This window comes from Musa acuminata, chromosome BXJ2-7 (genome assembly GCF_036884655.1).
Source record: "Musa acuminata AAA Group cultivar baxijiao chromosome BXJ2-7, Cavendish_Baxijiao_AAA, whole genome shotgun sequence".
Lineage (NCBI taxonomy): Eukaryota > Viridiplantae > Streptophyta > Magnoliopsida > Zingiberales > Musaceae > Musa > Musa acuminata.
The window spans coordinates 25,326,435-25,354,220 of NC_088344.1; the positions used below are offsets into that span (position 1 = coordinate 25,326,435).

The 27,786-nt window shown below is 37.7% G+C and overlaps 2 protein-coding genes across 3 annotated transcripts in view; both read right to left on the minus strand.

Moving 5' to 3' along the window:
- On the minus strand, positions 1 to 11,534 carry LOC103992094 (putative D-cysteine desulfhydrase 2, mitochondrial). Its single transcript, XM_009411684.3, has 7 exons — positions 11,435 to 11,534; positions 6,739 to 7,173; positions 6,619 to 6,661; positions 6,190 to 6,552; positions 4,021 to 4,150; positions 2,902 to 3,063; positions 1 to 439 (listed from the first exon to the last, which is right to left on the minus strand). Exons 2-7 carry the CDS (start codon positions 7,075 to 7,077, stop codon positions 193 to 195), a joined length of 1,284 nt encoding a protein of 427 aa, XP_009409959.2. The 5' UTR covers positions 7,078 to 7,173; positions 11,435 to 11,534; the 3' UTR covers positions 1 to 192.
- The window catches only part of LOC103992092 (uncharacterized), a 22,157-nt gene continuing 3,471 nt past the window's right edge, over positions 9,101 to 27,786 (minus strand). The window contains exons 3-5 of one of the 2 annotated variants that reach the window (XM_065117669.1): positions 25,765 to 26,225; positions 25,307 to 25,367; positions 9,101 to 9,914 (exon numbers count right to left, since the gene is read on the minus strand). In XM_065117669.1, coding sequence (XP_064973741.1) covers positions 25,325 to 25,367; positions 25,765 to 26,225 — 504 coding nt within the window. In that variant the 3' untranslated portion in view covers positions 9,101 to 9,914; positions 25,307 to 25,324. Of the gene's footprint in view, positions 9,915 to 11,434; positions 11,533 to 25,306; positions 25,368 to 25,764; positions 26,226 to 27,786 lie in introns of those variants that run through there. The other variant, XM_009411682.3, reaches the window with a different exon arrangement.

Sequence of the window (27,786 nt, forward strand, 5' to 3'; positions counted from 1 at the left end):
TTATGCAATTAGATCAAACCAATATTTTGCTTCAGGTCACTCTATCAACTCTTTTTTTCTTTGTTTTCAAAGGACAAGTGACAAAGGTGAGATGAACATTGCAATAAACTACCAATATCTTCTCCATACTGTATGCCTATGAGATAATGCTTCAATGGCCTGATAAACTGATCACCACAGAAATTTGTTTTGCTACAAGGTATGCACAGTGGGTACCCCAGATCTGAAGTCAGATACATACCTTTGCGCCAATCCAAACAAGCCAAGAGTGCCACCAGTGTGAAGCATCACTACTTTAGCATGACTTTCGGCTTCTGCATCAGCAAGGAGAACAGCATGCTCCCAAGCAGCCAGAGTATAGATAGGATCCAAAAGAACACCAGTTTGTTGAGCAATTCGCCGGCACAAATCAATTTCACCATTTAGTACCTTTCCAAACCTTACATATGCATAATAACGAGTCAGGAAAAAGAATATCTGGACGACCAACAAATATATGCTGCACTTCCTTATTAGTAAGAGAAATTAGTTAATAATATAAACATTATTAGTTGATTATATCCCAAAGGTTTCTATTGAAATCAAAGTTCTTCAAAATAGAATGTATATCCGTCATTTGGTTCTTTTCTAAAAGGATATTGACAAGGATAACTGGTAGCAATTTAACTGCCAGTAGCTGTTCTTCATGTTCTTTAATCAATTCTGGCAATATTTCATCTATTACTTACAACTTGATTCCTCTTTTCCCCAATGCCAAATCTCCACCACTGTGAACTTTGGTTAGGTTCAAGCAGATGCTTCTTTTGTATGGGGAGAACCAAAGCACTCTTCTGTAGACGAACAAAATCATTTTTCTTATTGAAGATACAGGAACAATAATTGTTTACCTACTTTCTCTTTTGCTTTATAGCCATTTTTTATATCATAGGTCAATTCTTTCTACTTCAAGAAAAGGCTTATCTACATGTTATCTCTCTTAAAATTAGTTATTTAAAGTTAAATACTGTGCTTCTCTTGTACCTAACAATTTAATATCATAGCCCACAAGTTGCCTCTTCAATCCTGATCTTATCAACAGTGACTAATTATGAGAAATCAGAGTTCTATTAGTTTGGAATTTCCACTATCCACATAGCTAGACAATGTACAAAACAGTCAAGAATCAGCACTAAAAAATTATTAACCATCCAGCAAAAGCAAACAAATAATAATCTAAAAGGAGACACTAGAGTGATTACCAGTGAATTCCCTAGTCCTCTGGATGGCATTACAGGAACTGTCAGCAAACACTCTTCGGTGTTATCTTAAAGGTTATGCTTATTGCCAATGTAAGTCTCCATATCTCAGTAGGTTTGGGTTAACGGTTATACAAAATCAAAGAACACAATGCACTCCATTTTTTTGACAAATTTGCATCCTGAACTTAGGAAAATCAGGAAACAAACATCAAGTTATATGTATTCGGTTAATGGATGTCTATCTAATTCGAAATAGGACAAAAACTTCTAGATCATCTTATTCATGTCGTATCATCCTTTTCATATTTTTATATTTCATGTCATCCACTAATTGTTAGGTTAGCGATTTCAAAAGGTGCTCAGGCGAGGCGAGGCAAGATGAGGCCCAAGTGCCTCGTTTACTATCCAAGCGGCACGCTTCAAAGAGGCGCTGCCTAGGCGCTCACCCGAGCCCATGCACCGGGTGCTTCGGGTGAGCGCCTGGGTTAAATCAGTCGACCGAACCAACATGTTAGGTCTGGTTCTGTCGCATTTGTGTTAGTTAGTTCAATTGAACCAACTAAAGCACCGATATCAGCCTCTCTCCGTTGCCCCTAGTGACTTTCCCAACCCTAAGCTGACTCCCGCCACCGACATTTTCTTTCTACTACCACTACCTCTCTCCATTGTCGCTACCACTATCACTACTCTTCGTTGTCACTGCTCTTCGCTCTACCTCTCTCTGATGCCGCTGTCGCTACTCTCCGTTATCGCTGCTCTCTGCAGCCGCTGTCGATGCTCGCCACTGCCACTGTCGTTGCTCACCACTACCATTGCTCTCAGTCAGTAGCCTCGGTCTCTTCTCTTCTCACACTCGACTCAGTACACTGTTAACACTAACAATATACTTATTAACAGTATTTTTTACTTATTAGATTAATAATATATTATTTCAATTCTAATACTGCTAACTTTATTTATTGTTTTGAATTTTGAGACTTTTGTTAATGTGATATTGTGACTTTATACTTAATATTTTCTTAATTTAATATCATGTTTTTATTTAAATAATTATATTTATTAATTATATTATATATTTTTTATATTTTAATGCCTCACTTCGCTCGGGAAAACGCCTAGCGCCTCAGGCGTTTTGGAACCTTGACGCCTTTTAGCGCCTAGTGCTTTTTAAATTACTGTGTTAGGTGTGGATAGTTGAAATTTGTTTCCAGTACCATGTCATTAACTTAAAGTCATGTCATGCATGCCAACAAGTTCAAACGTACCTAATAAATCCATGCTTAAAACATAGGAAAAAATTATATCTAAGTGCTTCTCAAAGTAATATGCAATTTTTTCTGGTTCCAATGAACATTTTAGAGGTTCAATATGAACCACAATAAGCCACTGTTATAAGCACATAACCAGATTTTTCATGATCGAACATCAAAACTGAGCAAATACAATATTCTCATGCCATTATATGATTACTGAGTTAGTTTCTGTACAAATTAATTTCATGTCAAACAAAACATTAATACAATGGAGGTACAAGAAGATTAGTACTATTATAATGCAAGCACTATTAGAATGACGAATTCCTAGCAAAAAACTTTTTCAAGACCATTATAATGCAACGAAGAACATAGTCAAACAATGGTGAAAATCTAAAGAAGAAAGTCACCTCCTCGGATGAAGACGGTCAACCCAGTGAATGATTCCCTCATTATGCTCAACAGTTTCTAACCCATAAATACTCTTGAAATTTGATATGAGGCATTTCTCACGCTCCTTGTACCAGTCCCGGCTATCAGCAAGCGTGACTGCAGTTATTCTCCATGGAAGCCTGTTAAAAAAAAATGAAAATATTGCATTGAGCAGAAATGTGATCAGAAAACAACTTTTTATCAGATCTTAATATGCTATGCAATGATGATACAAGCATAAAAACATAGCAACAATACAGCCAAATGCCAAAAGTTACAGAAGGGCCAGAAAGGAAGAGATGATACAGCATGAAAGTAGATAGGCACAAGGCATAATTCTTGACAGTGTCAGCCAACCCAATATGAACTGATGTGAACCTACCAGGTTCACTTGGAACTAACTCAGTTTTGATCAATAGAATGTTGATAAATAAGAATGGGTTCAGACTCAATAACTTGAACCTGCTGATCTGAATTGAGTATTAATAAAAACATTAAATATTTTAAATTGTCCTACATGAGTTAAACACACACCATACTTGTATAATAAAGGGAAATCATGCTGTTGATAAGGTTAAGCAAGTTTATCATGTCCTGTCTAACAAACATAAATGGATTGTGAAGCAATGCTACCATTACATTTTTTACCTAATCTAAGGTTGCAAATTGACTTAAATGGAATAGATTGTGTTGCAAATTGACGAATTGAATAGGTTTGATGTCGTGACATGATTATCATACAAGTGGCTTTGTGTTGACAATCCACATTCGGTAAACACATCTCACTTGACATGAACATGACATAAACCAATTGTCAACCAGACTATTAATGGAATGAGGTAATGAGATCAGCAATGCAGCAAAATATTCTGCCCTTGCATCATATGTTCTGAGTTCAAAATCCAAACCAAACTTTCAATCCTGATATCTAATGTCTAAAACTACATAAGTTTCCAGTCCAAACTAAATGAACTCTCTCAAGGTTTCCTACTGGTGCAATAGAACAGGCAGTTTTGGAAAAAGCAGGATAACTAAAACTTGAACAGCAGAAAAGTAATGTCTGGAAAAAGAAAACCTCACTAAGATTTTGAGCGCACCCAAAATATATGATCCCCAGAGCTAAACCAATAGCTGTTGTTCCAGTACCCGAATCTAGGACTAGAACAATTTGCTGATCTCTTCCAAATACGTGAGCTTGAGAAAGGTATTTCACTAGCCGGATGATACCTATAAGATAAAATCAGAACAGACAGTCTGGTGCAGATATCTGGTCATCTGTTGATGTATAAAGCATCAAATTCTTGCAAAATAAATGTGAGAGAATAGGAGTGATGACAAAATAAGAGCTGTAAGTTTGATTCTTTAATGTATAAAAAAATATGTTGACTTATGATTGTAGATATCACTTAGTAGATAAGAATATACAGCTACAAAATGTCAGCTGTAGATGGGAGCAAATAGAAGAAAGAGATAAACCACTAAAAGATACAATAGTGTTAACAGGGTTACTATATGCATCATTTAAAGGGGGCAAAGAAGAACAACAGAACAGGTTAACTGCATCTATGCTACTTCGGTTCCATAAGAATTGATGCTATTATTATTCACATGCAAGATTCAAACCTACTACGAACATAACAATAATAACATTTTATCTTGGTTTCATCCATTTATTATTCACATTTCTTCTTCTCCAGCCTCTCATAAATTATGATCTCATCCACAAATCACTTTGCAAACACTTCATGCACAATTTTTTTAAAATTGAAGGAAAAAAAAATCTTCTACCTACTTATATATTACAGCTAATATGCAAATATGTACATGATGATTATAAGGATTTGAAGATGCAGCTAACACATGGGAAATTTAACAACATCAGTATGTTTCAACAGAAGCTGATTGGAAAATTAGTTTTTTTTTAAGAATTGGCACAAATGGTTACTTGTTTCTTCAAAATTTTGAAATACTTTTTCAATGTTAGACATGAATATAGAACCAAGCATTTAAGTGCTACTGGCATACCCAGTTTGTTGGTTGGTGACACATTATCTAGTGCTGGTACAGCATGGAAAAATATTGTGCCAACATGGGTAAACTTGGCAGCAAAGTTAGCAAAGAGACTACAAAACCTGGTGATGAGGGAATTTATTGAGAGAAAGATTGTAAGATATAAATTGGTCTTGTCTGAAAAACAGTTTATTACTAGTTGAGTAATATCTATCTTTCCAAAGAGTATAAATTTCAGTATTGAATGGTACATTATTTCTCTTAATGTGCTACTGTGGTTACCACTTGTTGTTTTCTATAAATTTCAACTTTCATTCAAGTGTTGATATTTTTCTTTTATATTATCTTTTCAATGTTGAATTCCCAAAAACAACTCAAACATGCAACCTAAATTACTTGGCCTGTAAAAACAGAAAAAGCGAAAGTTTTCTAAACCTTGCATGCTCGTAATAATGGTTAGAACACAACAAAAAAATCATGCATAAGATACTAAAATTGCAAAAGTGTAGGAAGAGAGGAACTACACCAACTGAATCAATGAGCAGACATTGTCCAACTAAAACAAGTTGAAAAAAGCTTTTATCAATGGAGTATACCATGTGAATTATAAATGCCTAGATTGTAAAGGAAAATATCCAATCATATGATGGCTGCCCCTGTGTATGAGAGGTTGAGTTCTAGAGGAAAGTTGGATCCTTGAGATAGATGCAACATATAGAGATTGACAATATATGAGTTTTTTATTCAAAACAGAAAATTGACAACAGGAAACTAAGATTACAAGCTGGATAAACAACATAGCATTACTAGCAAAGCTGTATAAATTGTGAAACCTTTCTGATAAAGTGTTTGCAATACAGACTCTTTGGGTAACAACCACGTAGCATATAGATTAACTCAAGAACGCTGTCCTTCATAGTTCATCAGTGATTAGACAAAGGAAGATGGATTCTGATAAAAAAAATACGCTTCCCTATTATTGATAAAAATATGTATCTAAAAGAAAGTTTGCAAGATAAGAAATATATGACTATATGTATGAACCACATAAATCTACCCAATTCTATTAACCAATGCAATATGACATATTGTTCATATGAAATAGAACAAACACTATGTAAGGAATTACATGAAATGATCATACTACCTAAGGACCAAATAAAAGCACTTTTGAATTCACAAGCATAAGAATGGATTCGTTCGATGACATTAATCAAAGAGAATTTGCTTTCAAGATAATGATCAAATCAGCCTACCCAATAATCCTACGACACTGCAAGCACCTTCATTGACAATCACAACTCTTCTCAAACTCGTTTCACTTGAACACTCCGAAAGAGGATCTCCACGGCCATCCATAGGCACACTATCACTCTCCTCCAAATTCAAACCATTAGAATTCTTCAGAATATCATCCACCCAGAGGACATTCCCCTCACCACCTGCAACCGACTCGGCGTGCTTCAGAAGCATCTCTTCCCTCCTCGCGTATGTGGAGCGCTCGACGTAGTTCACGCTCCCATACATCAACGACACCAGATTGTAGCCGGTGGGCACCTCCGGCTGCTCTCCTCTCAGCAACAGGTGCGCCCTTAGCCCCCTCTCCGCACAACAAACAGCTGCACCAAAGCCCATCGACAATCAAGTTCAAATCTTGAAAGGGGAGGGAGAGAGGGTGATCCTACCAACAGCAGCGGCATGAGCACTTTGGCAGCCTCCACAAGTGACCTACCAAAGAAATCATGAAAACAATAATGCTCATGATTTCGATGCAAATGATGAGACAAGCGCCAAAAGGGAATCACCAGGTCGGTAGCAGAGTGGCGTCGGAGGAGCGGGACGAGGGCATCGAGCTTTCTCGCCTTGTTGCCGTTGACCAGGGGATGCAAGAGGTCGTCCCGGATCAAGTAGAAGAACGGGGCATCGAAGTCCCTGACCTCGACGGTCGAAGCAGGGCCACCAAAGACGGGGGCGAGGTCGCTGGAGTATGAGGACGAGGAGAGGGAGATGCTGTGGATTGGGGCGGCCGGGGAGGGCAGCATCCACTGGCGGTGGAGGAGAGAGGAGCAGCGGCGGACGAGATTAAGCCTCGAGACAAGGGGCCGCGGCCGTGGAGGTGGGACTGTGAACCGGCACAGCAACATCCGCTTCGCCGCGACTGCGCGCTTCGAAGTGGCAGCAGCGTTTGTTTGACGACTCTGGTCCTCCTTTTGTCTTTGCTGTCATTTCTATTATCCTCCCTGGTAAATTTAAAATTAAAGAATAAATCTCATATTCAAATCAAAACATCATTTGCTATATTAATTTTTTTTTTCAAAAATTAATATTATATATATATATATATATATATATATATATATATATATATATATATATATATATATCATCAGCAGATAAGAGATAAGTTTAAACAAAAAAAAAAACAATTATTCAAGTCACATTAAAATATAAACCTTATTATTATTGAAAATAACATTAAATCGATTTTATTCAAAATATCCACGTATAGATTTACATATTAATCTTTAGGTAATTTTTCTAAAAAATATTTATATTTTAATTATTTTTCAATCAATACCCTTATTTTATTTTCCCTAATTTTAAAAATACTCAAACCATCCCTCAAAATTTTTTTCACTTATTACAGTTTTTTAGTCTGTGGCCACAGTATTTTAGCCATCACAACAAAAACACTTAAAATCTATTTGAAAATACTATAAATAATATAAATAGACTTTTAACCTCAATCAAACTGGCTAGAAGCCTAAAAATATGATATTATAATTATCTATGATGAATGACAATAAAAAAGGCTTAATATGATGATATTTATAGTATTTTTTAATAATATTTTTAATACACAAATAAAACACTGTAAATGTTATTAAAAAATACTATAAAACGAGCCAAATGAAAACCTCATAACAGTTGGAAACTGATTAAAAGAATAAACAAAAAAGATTGATGAGCGAATTTTAAGAGATGTTCTATATATTTTTTAAAAATTAAAGATATTATTTGAAAAAAAAATAAAAGAAGCGTATGTTTTGAAAAACATCTAAAATCTTATAATATATATATATATATATATATATATATATATAATTTTTGTAGCTCCTAATTTCCACATTGATTTCTCAATTCACTTTTACTTGCATCCAAGTTTGCAAAATCTTGGACATTAACCATAACAGTAGACATATTCCAAGAATTTCTTACCAAATAGGGTTAATATGTTAGACATTAACTTGTTAAAACAATGAACAACCATATGATGCATCAATTTGCTGACCGCTCCAGAAAGATGGCAACACCTTTCTCATGCCGTTTGCCATACGGGAAATGTCCCTGTCGATACCCAGCTGTGAACAACCAACTACAGCTATCGCTGAATGACTTGTAATAATACTCATCTTACCTTGGAAGTTTCTAATGTGGTGCTAAGGTTCAAAGATATCAGAAGCTTCCGCCAAAACCATTAGGAGAATCCAAATGTGAATTCTCATCATTGGATGTAGCTCCAGCAAACGTAGGTTGAGCTTGAACTTATACTTTCTAAATTCAACTCAGTGAAAAAACAATTATGCATGTAATTTCCAGCATCAATTAACTACTAAAACTGGTGCAAAAAAGTACCTAATTCAGCTCACTGGAGTTCGTCTGCTGCTATACTGAACACTAAACTGATTAATAAATAAATAAAAACACACATGCATCGTATCCAAATCTATATTCAAAAAGGTGTAAGCATAGCACTGAAATCTAGATACAAAAAGGCTTACATGGTGGTGAGCGTCAATATTTGATTGACTTAGAGTGCCAGAATAGTCTCTTCTTTTTTCTTTTTTGTTTAGCTCTACGTATAAGTTCATGCTGAATTTAGTAAAGTGATTAATGTAAAAAAAAACATTCATAAAAAGGTTACTATAGCACCTGATCTTGGTAAGTAATTTTGTATCTTAGGCTGTGGCTTGTATTACAGAACCAAATAACACTCGATCTGCATTCATCCAACTGACCTGATACAATCATACAATGACTGCTATTTCTCCTGGCTTTTATGAATATATATGGAATTCTTTACAATATCCAGATGTTGAATTTAAAAGCATTCAAAGATAATCTCCAATGTATCATGAAAAATGACCATCTACTGTCTAGCATATATTTCTGTCCAAATCTTTTAATCGAAAAATAAATGATGACAATCTAAAGCAATATGTTGTAAGCAAAAAAAAAAACAAAAATAAGAGGTTGAGAACATATTAACAAAATCCTCTATTACAAACATGACTTTGTTAAGCACAGATGGGATGGAGATTATTTCATGACAACGCATAATCTAACCCCTTACAAGAGAATCTCGAGCGTAAACCCGTACCTTTCTGAAGCTGAACTTATAAAATGGCATTTGGCTCAGCCACAATACTGCAGTTTCTCCCAAATTTGGAGCTAAACGAGTCAGATTGTTTCTCTTCTTTGTTCAAACAAATCGACAATTTTCATGCATGGATTTTCTGGATGGTGGTATAGATGCAAGCAGGAATCAAGGCAAGGTGACTCACTTAATACCAACTTCTCTCTTCCTCTTCACCGACCTTTATCACCTTTTGCTGCAGGGCCGGAGGGAGATCTTATTTTCAGGGCTTGCAATAGAATGTGTAATCGGGGCAGTTCATATGATCAAGTTTGCTGATGACGCAATCGTATTCTGCCAGGATGGCCAATAGCAACTTAAGAACCTCAGACTGCTTCACATACTCCAATGATTGTTTACCTGAAAAAAATCATGCTAGTCCAGAATGATTTATCTCAGCTACTCACAGAGTCGAGGGTTGGCTTTGGCAAACCTATTTGGATCACTCCAGATGATGGAACTGTGTTGGTCTGCCCTTTAGAGACCATAAACACCATACAGATCATGATCAGTTGCCACTTCTACTAATTACTGGAAGCAGGTTGGCACCTCAGCAAGCAAAAACTGTATCCACCACAAGGCACTTGGTGTTCATAAACTGCATCCTTATATATCTTACAAACTACACATGGGAATTCATTAAACATCAAAGTAAATGACAAAGTTTGAAAATGATTCCTGTGGACAGAAACTGGAAATACAAAGGTTTCCTCGTCACACAGTAATAGATCTAAACCAGAAGACGGCTTGGCATCTTATCACTTATACATCAAAATATCATCCTAATGGGCAACTACTGGTGACATCTTAATCCCAGAAGCGAGCATGCTACTTAAAAGTCTATTAACTACCTTTGTATTCACAGGTGTAATTGGAATAAAGACTGTGATCACCTTGTTTGGTTGTACTTACAGAAAAACATGCTGCAAGCAAGAGCCACAACACACTCATTCACTTATGTTTTGGGGTGAGTAGAAATAGTCAAATTTGGAAAGGGTCTTGGTGTGGCTCCCCCTTAAGTACTGATTCTTAGATTTGTTCAAAGCTGCTTTCCAAGCTACCATGATCAGTAAAATACAGACTTATCCAATTTATAATATGTCGAATAAAATTTAATCTTCCACTATATTATGAATGTATCCAGAATATTTGCATCGATTATCAAACTACCAACAGATTCAATTCAGACTTAACAGCACAATTATAAGGCCTCACATGTCAATTAGAGTCGAACCTGTCTTTAATTAATGATATGAACATCTCTTGAATATTTCCATCGATTATTGACTCCACAGATTCAATTGTCTGATTTTTTAGGTGCAAGTATACAACCTAAATGTAATAATGGATCATTCTCTATCATGATCCTTATCTTAATATGGTAGTGTAAAACCAATATCTAGTCTACACCTTGTAAATGGCTACTTACCAAGCAAAAATATGGATTTTTGACTGGGTTTCTCCATTATAACTAGCTTCAGACCAAGTGTTTTCTTCAAGACATGCTAGATCTAAATCAATATCCATTGTTACTCAGCAGGTGGGAAGCTTTGTCGTGCTCCACCAGTTACAAATGTCCCCTCAAACGTTCCAAAACATGCAGCTTACATGTATACTCATGAATCACACTGATTTACAACTAAAAGCATGGTGGTTTTAAATAAGCCTGGTTAGAGAAAAGTGATGAACATTTCTTGGACAATATTTGGGGTTTACAGTTAAATGAGAGGGTTTATTGATTTTTTTGCCATTAAAATTATCACTGTCCACATTAATTGCATGTCAGGAATGTCAGACTATTTTATGTTGTATGTTCCCCCTTTTGCCTTATCCCTTGTTTTCTCTTTTTTCCTCATTCACTTCCATAATATCATTCCATTAGAAGTAACATGGAGGCTCATGATCCTTCCTTTTTTGATGATAGGTCAGGCATCTCTTTCCTTCGGAGAAAGTATGAATCTATTTACAATGGAAACATGATAAAAAATTTTGCCACAAGCCAAAATCAGCTTGAATGTTCAACAGAATTTCTCTACTTGCATAAAAATTTTCACTCTTTAAATAAATGAACTTGGACTAATTACCTATATGATACAGGATTAGCCTTTGGTTTTGTTGCACTGGTCTTCTAGTGCTTCACTTTACACGTCCTCTCACTTCTATTCTCCCCATTTTCACACATCTATTAGAAAAGAGTTTTATTGAGATATACGCATTTAGAAGAAAAATTAATATAAACAAGAAAGAATATTGAATGCATAAGATTAACTCAAACAAAAGGTACAAAAACATGCCAAAAACATATGCAGATTAAAGCCAAACAAGTAGATGATATTGTGGAAAATCCCATGATTAAGGGATTCTATAATCCCAAAATTAAGGGAATCTATCCCCTATTTTGGGCCACTCAATCAAGACCAAAGCAGCCCATATTATAGGAAATAGATTAGAATGAAATATTGTATAGAATCAATTATTTGTAATCAGCCTATGTATGTCTTCCTTTGTATATAGAAAAAAAAAACGAATAAGAAAAATTATATTCTCTTGTGTTCATGGCATCAGAGCCCAATTCCTAGAGAAATCGTTCTTCTTCTTTCTTTCAGCCTTAATTGATAAAAAAGTTTCCTCTATTTAGCTACTCTTCGGATCAGCACCAACTATTTCTTATTTCTTGTTTGCTTGTGAGGAACCTACACTACTATGTTTGGAGGAGAGAAGATGAAACCAATGCTTCCATCTCCAACAAACAACTTAGGTGACAATCCATCCTTGCTGATTACAATGCACAAACTCAACGGACAAAACTTTCTTCATTGGTCTTAGTCCGCAAAGTTGTATATTCAAAGAAGAGGAAAGATCAACTATTTGATCGAATCAATCACAACACCTGCAGAAGATGATCTCAAGTTCGAGTGTGGGATTATGAAAATTCCATGATCATATCATGGTTAATAAACTTTATGGAACTAGAAATTGATCAAATATACATGTTTTTACCAATAGCAAAGGAGTTATGAGATGCTGTGGTTGAGACGTATTCAAATATGAGGAATTCAGCCCAAGTATTTGAGATTACAAACAAGATCAAAGAGCTTAAACAAGGTAATACTAGTGTTACAAAATATTTTAATACCTTGAAGACACTATGACAAGAGCTTAATATTTTTTATGATTTTGAGTGGTCATGTGCTGTTGATAGTGCTCAATACATAAAAATGCTTAAAGCCTTTTAATTTTTGATAGGTTTAAACAAAAAACTAGATAAAGTCCATGGAAGGATATTGGAGAAGGATCCATTGTCATCTATCCAAGCTATATTTTCCAAAGCTAGAAGGGAGGAAAGTAGAAGACATGTCATGATGGGATCTTCTACTCCATCTGTGGCTGCAGAAAATTCTGCACTTATTATGATAGCTGAAATTAATTCTTTTGCTGATGTTGTGCAACGTAATCAAAGGAAGTTAATAAAGGCAAAGTTTACTGTGATTTTTGAAAAAAAAAAAACTAAGACATACAAGAGAAACTTACTGGAAGATTCATGGAAAACCAGCAAACTGGAAGAACAATCGAGTTCCAGATAAGGCTAATAGCCAAGGATTTTAAGTAAACTATCAATCTGCCACCATCTCTAAAGGAACCGAAATGCCTCTATTCAGTAAGGAACAAATTGAGCAACTGTTTAAGTTTCTGAACAATCCCAAAATCTTAATCCTTCTCCTTCATCATCTTGCTCTTTGGCCAAAAAAGATAATTGTTTCACAATTTTGTATGCTTCTTTTGGTCTTAAGGCTCCTTGGATCATAGATTCAGGTGCAACAAATCATATGATTAACCTTTCACACTTGTTTTCCTCCTACACACCTTATCCTAGAAACTCTAAAATAAAAGTTGTTGATGGATCACTTTCTTCTATAACATGAAAATGCACGATTGCAATTTCAGATTCCTTTACACTAAATTCTGCGTTTTATGTTCCGAACTTGTCTTGTAACTTGTTGTCTATTAGCAAACTCACAAAGGATTTACGCTGTGTTGCTAAATTCTCTTCTTTTCATTGTGAATTTCAAGACCTGTGTTCGAGGAGGAAGATTAGCAGTGTTAAAGAGAGTGAAGAACTTTATTCTCTTAAAGAGGGCACTACTTGGAATGGACAAGCTCAGTTAATAATAAATAATAACACTCCCTCTACTAGTAGTGAAATAATGTTGTGGCACTATAAACTAAGGTATACAGTTTCGAATAATATCATCCGTGCCGGGCGGTACGTACTGGTCCATCAATTGACCGATATACGAACCGTTCGTTACCGAACAGTATATATATATGTATATATATATATATATATACATATGTATATATATATATATATATATATGTGTGTGTGTGTGTGTGTGTGTGTTTTTTTTAAGGTGACGTCGCGTCGCCTTTTATAAAAATATTTTTTATATAAAAAATCTTTTATATATATATATATATATATATATATATATATATATATATATATATATATATATATATACCGTCCGATATACTGAACGATATACCGCTCGGTATACAGTATCGTACCGTACCGAGCGAATGTCGAAACGTCGATACGGTACGATATTTCAAACCTTGCTATAGACTATGCTACCCAAGCTTTCTTTATTTGCATAAGCTTTTACGTTCATTGTTCAGAAATAATAACAGTTCACTATTTCAATGTGAAATTTGTCAAGTTGCTAAACACCATCACACTGTTTTCCTTCTCGGCCTTACAAAGAATCCAAACCATTTAGTCTTACACATAGTGCCATTTGGGGATCTTCTAAGGTGACAAAACTGTTTGGAACCAAGTGGTTTATAACATTTATTGGTGATCATAGAAGAGTATGTTAGGTTTACCTCTTAAAAGAAAAATATGATGCTGAAAAAACTTTCAAGAACTTTCATACCATGATCCAAAATTAATTTCAAGCAAAAATACAAGTTTTAAGAACTAACAATGGTAGAGAATACTTTAATATCATTTTCGGTTCCTACTTGTCAGAGTTGAAATAATCCACCAATCTTCATGTGTTGATAGACCCCAACAAAATGTACAGAACGAAAAAATAGACACCTACTTGAAGTAGCACACTCTCTTTTATTTACCACTTGTGTTCCTAAATATTTTTGGGGAGATGTCATTCTTATTGCTTCATATTTGATTAATCAAATGCCTACCAAAATATTTAATTTTCAAACAATCTTGATCATTTATCCGTATGTAAAACTGTTTAACTCTCTTCCACCAAAGATATTTAGGTGCATTATATTTGTCCATATTCATAACCATCACCGAAGTAAACTTGAACCTCGTGCATTAAACTGTGTGTTCACTAGCTACTCCCCAACTCAAAAGAGTTACAAATGTTATGATCCTATATTGAAAAATATATTTGTCACTATAGATATCATATTCTTTGAAAACCAAACAATCCTCTTCAGGGGGAGAATTCTATCCAAGAAAATTGTTTCTGGAACTATCTCTACCAATCCCTATTTCCTTGTCAGATTCATCTCCTTTTTTCCCTCTGCCAAACCTACCTAGCCAACAACCAGCTATTCCCGTTGATACTCCTGAACCCAAATCTCCGACACCACAACCTGCTATTGAACAGTCTAGTTCAAGGGAGAGACATCACTATTATTGCTCGTGTGTATTCAAGATAGTGGAATCTAGAAAAGTTCCTGAGTACTACCAAGAGTCTGAACCATATCCAGACATAGGTAACTCTATTCCTTCCTCCGATCTTTAAGTTCTCATTGCCACTAGATCTTGATGTTCTCATTTCCACTTGTACAATGCATCCTATATCTAAAGATGTGTTCTATAATAGATTGTCTCCGGCCTTTAAGGCTTTTACAACTCACTTGTATGGTTTAGAAGTTCCAAAAAATATATAAGATTAATTCTAGAATAGAGAGAGGCAATTATGAAGGAGATGAGAGCTCTTCAAAAGAATGATACTTGGAGCATGGTGCATCTGCCAAAGGGGAAAAATCCAATGTGAAGCAAATGGGTGTTTACTATTAAATATAAGGTCGATGGTTCTATTGAAAGATACAAAGCCAGATTGGTTGCAAAAGGATTCACTCAAACATATTATCACGGACAAAGTTATAAATGGGGTATTTGATATAATGCTCATGTATATCCGTGTCTTTCGATTTTGTTCATGCTTTGCACAGCATGTAGAGGGTTGACAATAGGCTTAGCAACCCCATTTTGGTTGGCTTTGGTGGCTGTTTTAAGCTTGTAAACGAAGGTTATGTCATATGGGCATTTCGGTCTGTAGTGAACCATTTTGGATCCTTTGTTGTGCGACCGTTCAGAACTTGTAAAGTCTATATTTGTAATTTGCATTAACTATAAAGTGTTTGTTGAAATGGTTACTTGTGGATCCTGGGTAAAACGTTTTCTCTAACCCGTTTTCTCTTTTATAGGTTCTCAGGAACCATAGGAGATTTTCGAGAGGCTAACCTTTACGGACGAATACGCAAAAGTGCCGCACAACTTAGGCAAAACCAACTAAGTTCGTAACATTTGGTGTCAAAGCAAGACAAGCACACTTAAAAACACATAGCATACAAACGTTGGGGACGGGGCTACGCAGTGATTTAAAAAGTGCTAGGCGCCAAAAGGCAACAAGGTCCAAAAACGTCCGAGGGGCTAAGCGCTCGCCCAAGCGAAGCGAGGCACTAAAATATAAAAATATATAATATAATTAATAAATATAATTATTTAAAATTTTAAATATAAATATGCTATTAAATTAAGAAAATCTAAGATATAAAATTAACAATATTAAGAAACCTAGCAATAATTTCAAATAAATAAAAATTAACAGTATTAAAATCAAAATAATATATTATTAATCTATTAATAGTATTAAAAATTAATTATTTTAAATAAACTTAATAATATTAACGGTATACGTATACTGTTAAAAGGAAATGTAAAGGGGTGCTGAGCCTGCTGATTGAGAAAAGAGGAAGCGGCAGCGGCGAGCGGCGACAACGGCGAGCAGCGGCAACAGGAGCGGCGAGCAGTGGGAGGCGCGAGCGGCGATAGCGACAGCGGCGATAGCGACAGCGGCGAGCAGCGACAGCGGGAGTAAGAGCGGGAGCGGGAGCGACGAGCAGCGGGAGGCGCGAGCGACGACAGCGACAGCGGCGAGCAGCGACAATGGGACCAGGAGCGACGAGCAGCGGGAGGCGCGAGCGGCGATAGAGGCAGCGTTTACGAGCAGCGATAGCGGCGAGCAGTGGGAGCGGGAGCAGGAGCGACGAGCAGCGGGAGGCGCGAGCGGCGACAGAGGCAGCGTTTGTGAGCAGTGATAGCGGCGAGCAGCGGGAGCAGGAGCGGCGAGCAGCGGGAGGCGCGAGCGACGACAGAGGCAGCGTTTACGAGCAACGACAGCGGTGAGCGACGACAACGGAAGCGTTTGCGAGCAACGATAGCGGCGAGCAGCGAGATCGGGATCGGGAGCGGCAGCGGCGAGGGTTAGGGTTGGGTTCTCACTTATATCGATTTTAGTTGGTTCGATTGAACCAACTAATCATCAGAGACCGAACCAGACCTAAAATCCTGATTCAGTCGCCTTGGTTAACCCAGGCGCTCGCCCGAAGCGCCCAGCGCCTGGGCTCGGGCAAGCGCCCAAGCGGCACTTGTTTGAAGCGCTCCGCTTGGGAGATTAGCGAGGCACTCGGGCCTCACCTCGCCTTGCCCGAGCGCCTAGGCGAGCGCCTTTTTAAATCACTGCCGGCTACGTCAAGGGTAGCCAGCACGCACGACCATTTAGGGGAAACGGGCATGGAGATATAGGGAAATGAGTCGCTCAGAGGAGCGAGCATCCAAGATTAGCATTCAAAGGAATGGCCAACCCTTCACGCGAGAGGCACCACAAGAACAAGCAAGCTGGGAAGAATGCATAGCGCACAAAGGTCAGGATGGCTGAGTTCGAGCTACGGCTCGACGTTGGCAACTAAACTTGACAGTGCTTAAGGTAAGCGGGGCATTTGGTAAAGAATAAGACCGTGCAAAGTGAGATGGGTTGCTCAATGACCGAACGAGTTGTGCAAAGCTCATAGAGGTAAGGGGAATTGCTAACTCAAAGAATTCGGTTTCATGCAAGGGTTTGTATGTGGATGATGGAATGTTCATGGCCATCCCAAGGCGATAGAAACTCAGCGCCATGGAGCTTTGAAACTCTCTTTGGCATGGAAAAAATACATCCGTGGGAGGCTGAAGTGTGCAACAAGTTCAACATGTTGCTAGGCCTCGAGGGATGCAACGAGGGTTGTATTGGCATGCAATCGCAATCTAGCAAGTGCGTTGGCGGGGGCGAAACAATACATAGTTTGCTCAGCAAGGCAGAGTAGTCCAAGGGGATGGTGGTCTCCGAAACTTCTAGAGGGAAGGATACGAAGACAAAAATTGCTCCAACGGGACATACATCCAGGAGGGATAACTCCCGGTTTTCCAGAAGGAGAACCATGTGCAACGAACTGCACATGTTAAACAGGGGGTACCTCAAGACAATAACTCCACAAAGCTTAACGGACTGAGCGAGCAGCGAGGAGTCGTCACATGATCTTGCATGAGGTAATGCATTGGTGGACGTACTGCGAGATTAAGTGAGGGAGCGATCTAAGACAACACCAAATGAAGGCACACTTGGAGCCGATATAGAGATCGGTCTCAGCAAAGGGCTGACCTGTGGAATGATGGACGCGAGGTCCACCATCAACTCAATGCAAACCGACGAGCGGAGCAACTTGTATATAACTTGGTGAAGTACCCAAGCCGCATGAAAGGAGTCGGTATAGAAGATGGAACATAGAGCGGAGGCACGAAGCTCTCCTTGGACAAAGGTCAAGAACATGAACTTTTGTAGAGGCAAGAGCGGGATCATGTCGTTCCATGAGTCCCTCATTTTGATTGAGCGAGACTCATCTTGCATAGTGTCAAAGACGAAGGGAGCTTCGAGGCACATGGACCTTATCTCGAAGAAGCATTTGACGAAGGAACCAAGGCAACTCAATTTGCGAAGGCAAAGTTGGGGTCAGAAGGCCTTGGCAAGGTGCAGAGGCGGATACTCTTGAAAAGTATGTCACAGTGTTGTCATTCGAGTTGCCATGAAGGAAGCTATGCGTAGCGAAGATTGTGTTGGTGGGGGCAGAGTCCTAGAATCCAAATAATGATGCACCAATTTCAGCAAAGTCGGTGGATTTCGGGAGCTGCTAGACGACAGACTATCCTAGAGCTATACTTCGACCGGGTGTGATGCGATAGCGGGTGGACGAAGGTCGATTGCCAAAGGAGCAAACATACTCGGAGGGGGCAGAGGCTCTGCGATATGTTGGCAGAGGCCAAGCATAGAAAGATCACAATCCAAGTTCATCCCACAATGATCATAATGCAATTGAGATGTCACCAAGAGGCGATATAGTGCAGTGGATCGTGGTGGAATAGTTCGAGGCAATGTGACACACATGGGACCAGTCCCGCGAGGGACTGGATCATACAGAGGTATGATCGAAAGCTATTGGGAGCTTCATTTCGGTGAACAACATGACGACAAGAAGGACTATGGATTCAATAAGCAAATGTCATGGTACTACAAAGGCGGGTCTTCCATGCGTGCATCGAATTTTGCATCGGATAAAAACCTTCGTCATTAGCATATAAGGGTTATGTACCACCGAGGAAGAATTATAAATGCAAAGTACTAGTGAATCTCATAAGGGGACTTAATCATACAGTGGTATGATCGGAGCGGCTGGAGAGTTAGACTGCTCCAGAGCTCATATTCGCTTAAGAGAGCCCGACAAGTCAAAGGACAAGGTCGAGTAAGCGAACGTTGCTACCAAGGAAGCTAAGGAGCACATAATCGACGCGAGCCCTGCAATATGATGGCGGAGACCATACATGAGAGTTGCAGTCTGTCTTTCCATCGACCAAAAGGAATTGTTCGGTAAACATAAAGGTGTTGAAGCAAGTGATCGAAAGGGGCGAGGAAGCAACGACAAGTCCAAAGGGACTCAGCTATCCAAAACCAAGCATCGGTTAGAATGGAGGTGGACTCGGAGGAGTACCATAGTGCCACAAAAACGGATCCTACCGATCGTAAAGAAAGAGACGCAGATGCAAGGCAACGGATAGTAGTGCCATGGGCATAGCAACGCCATGGTACCGTAGAGGCAAGACTTCCGCAGAGTCATCGATCCCTTGCTCTCATGGAGCGAGAGCGCTTGGTCGTGAAAGAGGCAGACGAGGTAGAGAATGGAGCGGCAAACTTCAAATACCGAGACAAAGCCAAAGGACAAAGGTCAGGTAACTTCATAAGACCGGTGTTAATGAGCTTCTCATCAAGATAGCCGAAAGTGGGGGACTTCGAGTCAACGCAAGAATGCTCGACCAAAGAACAAAGTAGGCAGTACATGGTGTTGTACCTTAGCTACTCAAAGGAGTAAGCGACAGAGATGATGAAGAAGATGGTACAATCCCAAAAGCGACCAAAACTATTAAAGACTTGCTCCAAGCTAGGTTGAAAACTTCTTGCATTCCAGAAGTTCGATGGTAATGAGAAGGTGAATCGCAGTAGCTAACTCAACGCAAGGAGTGCAAACCCTTCGAGTGCTTCAGAAGTGTAAGCAAAGAGCAGGTGAGGCTAGTAACCAACTCGATGCATAGGGTACAACCCTCGAGGAAGCAGGCGAAGTCAAGTAACCTTTTGCTTTTTCAACTCTTAAGAGAATAGGCGAAATCAAATACCCCAATTCTCTTATTTATCTAATAGAGAAGCTCTATACAGGTTCAAAGACCCTTCGAAGAAACTTAATGGAAGACAATAATTGTCAAATCCTCACCAATGGTGATCAGTGCTATTGAGAGTAAATTGTCCGCTTCATTTCCCAACAGAATACCAATCGAAAGCGAAAGTGATGCGAACCTACTTGGAAGTGACAACTAAGTGAAAAAATAATCGATGCACAAATTTTATGGAGGAAGGACTCAAAATCTTCAAAGCCTGTGATGCGATGCTCGTTAAAGCTCCAACAAGCATCCACCCAGTTCAAGCGACATGAGGTGTTTAAGAGACTAACGCATACCAAGGATAGTCTTTTCCTTCATCTGAAGGATCCGCAAGAACCAATAGAGATCAGCACAACTCAGCCAACCTCACACCAAAGTCAGAGTCATTGGCGAGTTGAAGCAACATGGCGGATCAAAATTCAACTACTCAACAACAACGACGGAGAGCAACTGGAGCAGAAGATTGAAAACTCAATAAAGGTGAGGAGATGCAACGTCTACAAAGGCTTCGACAAGGACGTCGAAGGAATAAGTATGGGAGAATATCATGGACAAAGTTGTAAATGGGGGTGTTTGATGTAATGCTCATGTATATCCAGGTCTTTTGGTTTTGTTCATGCTTTGCACAGCAGGTAGAGGGTTGATAGTAGACTTAGCAGCCCCATTTTGGTTGGCTTTGGTGGCTTTAGACTTGTAAACCAAAATTGTGTCATGTGGGCACTTGTGGGCATTTCGATCTGTAGTGGACTATTTTGGACCCTTTGTTGTGCGACCATTCAGATCTTGTGAAGTTTATGTTTGTAATTTTTATTAGCTACAAAGTGTTTGCTAAAATGGTTGCTTGTGGATCCCAAGTGAAACGTTTTCTCTAACCCGTTTTCTCTTTTCTCAATCCTAATGGACCATAGGAGGTTTCGGGGAGGCTGACCTTTGCGAACGGACACGCAAAGGTGCCGCATGACTTAGGCAAAACCAACTAAGTTCATGACAATATGATATTAACCAAGGATTGAAATATCGTACCATATATAAATATATATATATATATATATATATATATATATATATAATTTAGCGATGTCGCCGAAGCGACGTCGCCTCTCTCTTCTCCCAAGCGAGGCGACGTCGCTTCGTTTATATATATACATATATATAAATTAATAAATATATATTTATATATAAAAGATTATATATATATATTATTTTTTTTTATAAAAGGCGACGTCACGTCGCCTCGAGGACGTCGCCTTTTATAAAAATATTTATATATAAAAAATATATATATTAATATATATATATATATATATTCTGTTCGGTAACGGGCGATCCGTGTACCGGTCAATTGACGGACTGATACGTACTGCCCGGTACGAGCGGTATTATTTGAAATTGTATACCTTAGTATTAACTACCAAAAAACATTTGCTCCGGTTACAAGACTAGACACAATTCGATTATTATTATCTGTTATAACTAATTTTGAATGTCCTTTACATCAATTAAATGTAAAAAATATTTATCTCAATGGAGAACTAGGTAAAGAAGTATACATGGATCTACCACCCGACTTTGAAAATTTATATGACTTGGATAAGGTGTGCAAGCTAAGAAGATCTTTTTATGGTCTTAAGCAATCACCACGTGTATGGTTTGAGAAGTTCACAAGGTTAGTTCATGGCTATGGTTACACTCAAAATCACTCGAACCATACAATATTCTATAAACACTTAGATAATAGAGATATTGCTATTCTTATAGTTTATATGGACGATATTATCCTAACAAACAATGATGTCTCAGAACTCAAGAAATTAAGGCATATCCTAACCAAAGAGTTTGAAATTAAAAATCTTGACCAGCTAAGATATTTCTTGGGCATGGATATAGCGAGATAAAAAAATAAAATATTTATTTTACAATAAAAATACATCGTAGACCTTCTGAAGAAACAAGGAGGCTTTGTTGTAAAGTTGTGGATATCCATCTCAAAGTCTCACAGTAGATGTAGTCAGGTATTAGAGATTGGTAGGTAAGTTGATTTACCTATCTCATACTCGCCCAGACTTGACATTTACAATAAGTGTAGTGAGTCAATTTATGTATTCATCACGTGAAGAACATTTAGAGGCAATATATAGGATCCTTAGACATTTGAAAAGGACTCCGAACAAGGCATTGTTATTCAAAAAGGACAATTACATGAGAAGTAAGACCTTCACTGATGTTAATTGGGCAAGATCAGTAAGTGATAGGAGACCAACTTCAAGATATTGTACATTTATTGGAGATAATTTGGTGACTTCGAGGAGCAAAAAGCATACAGTTGTTACTAAAAGTAGGGCGGAAGCAAAGCTCAAAGCAATAGCACAAGGTATTTGTGAACTCTTATGGCTAAAAATGCTTCTAAAAGAACTATAAATTATTGAGAATTCTTGGGGACGACATTACATGCGCAGCGGAAGAACAAAAACAAAATCCCCAATTCCAAAAGATATGTTCGTCGTCGTGCGAAGATTGATGCGTAAAAATCCGCGAAATAGAAAATCATGTATGAGATATATTGTGTTACCTAGGGAGATCGTATATCCCTGAATCCTTACATATCTCTATAAGGATAAAGGAGGTCAAGCGCCCTCCTTTCTAGCGGTAATTCATACAGTAGGGCTGCGATGATGCTCCTTAAAACTCCAAACCTGCTCTAAGGTAGAGAGGGGGAGGAGAATAGAAAAGGAAGCAAAAAACTCTAACCTATAAACTATCGAAACCCTCCTATTTATAGAGATCCCCTATCAATTTAACCCTAATGGATCATCCTCTATTGGGTATTGGATCTACATCCAACTACCCAAGCCTCTTAGATTAGTAGATCTCTATCCAATAATCTCTCATGAGCTCTTATTAGATCTCATCCATAGGATCCAATAATTCAAGGACTTATTGGAAATCCAATAATTCAGGGGCTTATTGGATATCCAATAAAATAGGGGCTCTGACGGATATATCATATTCGAATCTCTACTTATCGTAATGTCTACCATATGTGTATGACCCTCTAGGCTCAATATCGAGTTAGCCGTGAGTCATACCTATTAGAACTCCTTCTGGCTCATTGAATTATTATCTACATAATAATTCACTCGACTTATCGACTGTGGACGTACTAGGCCACTACACCGTAGTCCCCAGACGATACGGGGGAATCCAATCCATTAGATATGTTTGTCCTCAATTACTGTGTACCTATAGTCCATCATCTGTCTAATATCCCAAAGACTGTATACCGGACATAATGCTGTCAGACTCATACGGTTTCTACTCGAGTCTCGCTCTAATCGGATATTCCCGGAGAACTCTTTCTCTCTCAATCTGAATGACCCTGGTCAAGAATTTGTTTGAGCGAGAACACATAGGATATTCTTCTCATGACACCAAGAATGGATGATCCTCCATCGATACTCAATAGCCCTCATAAGGTTGACTGCTACTCCCGATGACCGATTGTGCTAGATTTGGGACATCCAAATCTACATGTCTGGTATCAAAAAGTAGAGCACTCATATAGGATATCCTTGGTGTCTTAAGTCTAATGACCAAATACACTACTCGGACTACGGAATCGTTGCCTGACAATAAGACATCATCAACTATTCAGCATTTTATAAGCGGATCAATCAGTGAACTCATTCCCTAATGAGCACCTGTATTGTATCCCTAGTGTCCCCACACGAACAGCAATGAGATTAGCTGCATCCATCATATGGACGGGTATACAACACACCAGTCTGTCCGGTTATCTCGATGTCCCTCTCGAGTAACCTATGATCGGGATTATTTAGGATCTGTGTTTAAAGGCAAATCAATCTCATTATCATGATCTCATCATGATCTGATTCCCATTGCATAGATCCAAGGACATTATATATATATATATATATATATATATATATATATATATATATATATATATATATATATATATATATATATATGCAATAAGAAATATAAAGTGATAAATGCCAAAATATAATAATAAAAAAAATTGTGTGTCAAGTCACACATGTCATCACTCACGTGATTGGCTTGTAGGACATCTATAACTAACATAAATACCCACTGAAACTCCTATGAGACCATACTGTGACAATAAGGCTACTATTAACATTGCTTATAATTCAGTGTACTATGATATAACAAACCATGCTAAAGTATATCAACATTTTATAAAGGAGAAAATTGAAGAAGGAATTGTCTTCGTGTCTTACATTCCTATAGAGAAGCAACTAGCAAATATTCTTACCAAAGGGCTTCAAAAATCTTCTTATGAGGATCTAACTAGCAAGCTGGGAATGATTGACATCTTCAAGTCAGTTTGAGAGAGAGTGTGCAAAATCCAATGATTTAGAGATTTTGAATCCCATGATTAAGGGAATCTATCCCCTGTTTTGGGTTATTCAATCAGGACCAAACCAGCTCATATTATAAAAAAGAGATTAGAATGAAATATTACATAGAATCAATTATCTTAGTCGTACATTTTGTAGTTAGTTTATATATGTCTTCCTTTATATAAAGAAACAAGTATGAATAAGAAAAATTATATTCTCGTGTTCAGATATAATGACTAAAATGTAAATACAAAACATATGACTGCAAAATTGTCCAATTGAATTCACATCATCTGCCATATTCTTCATATACACGAGTATGGCTCAAGGAAAAGCCATACCACTCAAAAGGAATCTGATATTCAACACTGAGGCTTAACATTCATGAATCAGTTTATAAATTCATTACCATATCAAACTTCTACAGATAATCTTAGAGTTCTAGTTGCTTATGCCAACACGTATACCAAAATTTTTCCTGTCAATATACCCTAAGAATGACCTCCATCCTACTGTCATTCACCTCTACAAATCTGACTATTTTGCATGGGAAATTTAGCAGGACAACCAAATTAGCAGTAATTTCTAAATGAACTCATTGTATAAAAATATACAATAGCTTAAACTTTAAATATGCAATACCTAGTGTCTATCCCGCAAGACCAAAAAGGCCAAAGTAGCAAACTAAATGCAAAAGAAATTAGAAAGTATGAGAAATTATATACCATCATGAATTCCCAGCTTTAGTTCCCATCATCTGCTCTAGTTTCCACCATGCTTGCGATCCTGAGATCAGCAGAACATCAATCTGAGAATGATGGTAACCAACAAAAATGTCCTTTGCAAAAGCCTATCAAATGCTCTCCAAAGAATTTTCTGCTTTTATATTCTACATAAACAATAAAAGTTAACAGTATTATTCTAACTATTTGTAATTGGTTATAGGAATCTTTCCCTGCCTATGAGTCCAATTGAGAATAATATCACTAGTCAAATTAAGAGGGGTAAAATCTCTTAATAATGTTTGGAATGAGGTTTTACTGTCTTCTCTACCTTTCCTCGAACAGCCAACGCTAATTGGCTTACATTGTATGATTAATGCATCTATATTTCTTCTTTGGACGTATCAATACAACCTCTCAGATACTACTACAAGCAATATCACAAGTCAATTAAAACTTACCTTTCTCTGATGCTGAGTACATGCTTGAGTATCTCTGATAGTTTCTCTAGTTTTTCATTCATCTGCTTCTGTTTGGTTTCTTCTGTCACGGATTGAGACCTTAAGAAATTTTCAATGTCTGTTTCCAGTAATTTAAGTTGCATATCAATATTCTCGAGTATGTGCTCATGGAAGCCTTCTGAACTGTCAACCATCTTCGGAAAATTCGACATGTCACTGCTCACAGATGCCAGAAAAGTTGGTTGTCCACTGTCTCCTGATGGTTTGTCTTCATAATTTCCAACATCATGATCTTGATGCTCACATTGTTCTGATAAAATTGAAGAGTCTTTTGACTTTGATACTTCAACAGTATCCTCTTTTGGGGAAACAAAATGAATCTGTCCACAGGAATCTGATATGTTATCTTCAGGTTGAATGGCAACTTGTCCAATTAGTTGTGTTTCCTTCAGAGAAATTGCCTAAAGCAGTTTTTCCCACATAAGTCCACCATATAGAGCTGATTTAACATACAAAATTGGTATATGATGAAATTGTAAAAAGATTCCCTTTAAGAATAGCCAGAAGATCTTTCCTGGGAAATAATAACCACAATAATTTAAATAAAGGATTGCCAGTGTAGAAGTTGCCATGATGTGCATGTAAGATGATGCCCTAAATGCACAAGAGGTGCAGAACAAAGAAGTTTTATTAGGCTGCAAGTTACATGTATGCAAACCTTACTTCCTAGTATCTACCACGTGTTGTCATGGACAGTTCATAAGGAATGTGTTCGACGTAATGTCTCTGTATGTCATGCTTTTCGATTTTGTTCATGTCTTATATAGTATATATAAGGAGCTTGCAGTGGGCTTAACAGCCCCATTTTGGTTGGGTTTCGTTATTGTTTTAGGCTTATAAACATAGCACAGCTTATAGTATGCGTGGCAACCTTATTTTTTGTTGGGTTATATTTCCATTTCAAGCTTGTAAATGCAGCATATGTGCAGCAATCACATAGAGGCAAAACAACCCAAAAACAAGGCCTTTAGCAGCCATTGGATGTTTTCCACCAAAAATATTAGCTATCCCAGCATCTTGGAGTTACCCGGGTGGCACAAGGTTAGATGGGTCGTGTTTTGAGTTGATTTGTCGCTTGGCTCTATGATAGTGTCATATGGGCACTTGTGCATGGGGACTTTTGCGCATGGCAGACTGCCTTAGACGCTTTATTGTACAATCGTTCAAAGCTTGCGAAGTCCATCTTTATATTTTCCATTGTCTATCAAGTGTTTACAAAATTGTATGCTTGTAGAATTTGAATTTAACACTTCTATTGACCCGTTTTCTCTTTTGTAGGTCCTTATGGGACCCTGCAAGGTTATGGGGAGACTAACCTTTACGAACGGACATGCAAGGATGCTGCACGACTTATGCAAAACCCACTAAGTCTATGACAATACGGTGTCCAACTACCCAGCTACTTATGTTGCGGATGACTGCAACAACCTTTGGAAGATTGAACACATTTTCCACAAGACCAAAGAGTACATTTATTGTGGCTGGTAGTGATTATTATATGACCACAAGTGGAAACAGATATTCTGATGTGTTTTGACCTTAAAGGTGGAAAGCTAAGCTTCAACATTTAACACAAGTACATCTCCAACTTAAGATCCAAATACAAGCAAGAATAAAAAAGAATGAACTAATATCACTTATCCAGTTTCTTCAATGAAAAATAAAAACAAGAACCAACCTACGCTTGTCAGGATATCACTTGTAGTTTATGGCTCAGACATGAGTGCAACTTCTGACAGCAAACCGTGTCAGACTAATTTATATCTACAATCTTTACAAATTCAGTAATTCTCAAGGAGGGTCCTCCCAGAAAATACAAGCTCACATCATGTGTGTAGTCCTGCATGTGGACTGACTTAAATTTCATGGATTCCTATTGCTGTGACTACTTTACAAGAACTCATATGAGTCCTATAACACAAAATTACTTTATCATAAATAGAGATACTTTCTCCACAAAAT

Coding starts and splice junctions, on each gene's coding strand:
- LOC103992094 (XM_009411684.3), bottom strand. CDS start 7,077: ATGTTGCTGTGCCGGTTCACAGTCCCACCTCCACGGCCGCGGCCCCTT. Junction 4,151..6,189: donor CAGTGTCGTAGGATTATTGG/GTAGGCTGATTT, acceptor TTTATCTTATAG/GTATCATCCGGCTAGTGAAA. Junction 440..2,901: donor GACCGTCTTCATCCGAGGAG/GTGACTTTCTTC, acceptor TGCATATGTAAG/GTTTGGAAAGGTACTAAATG.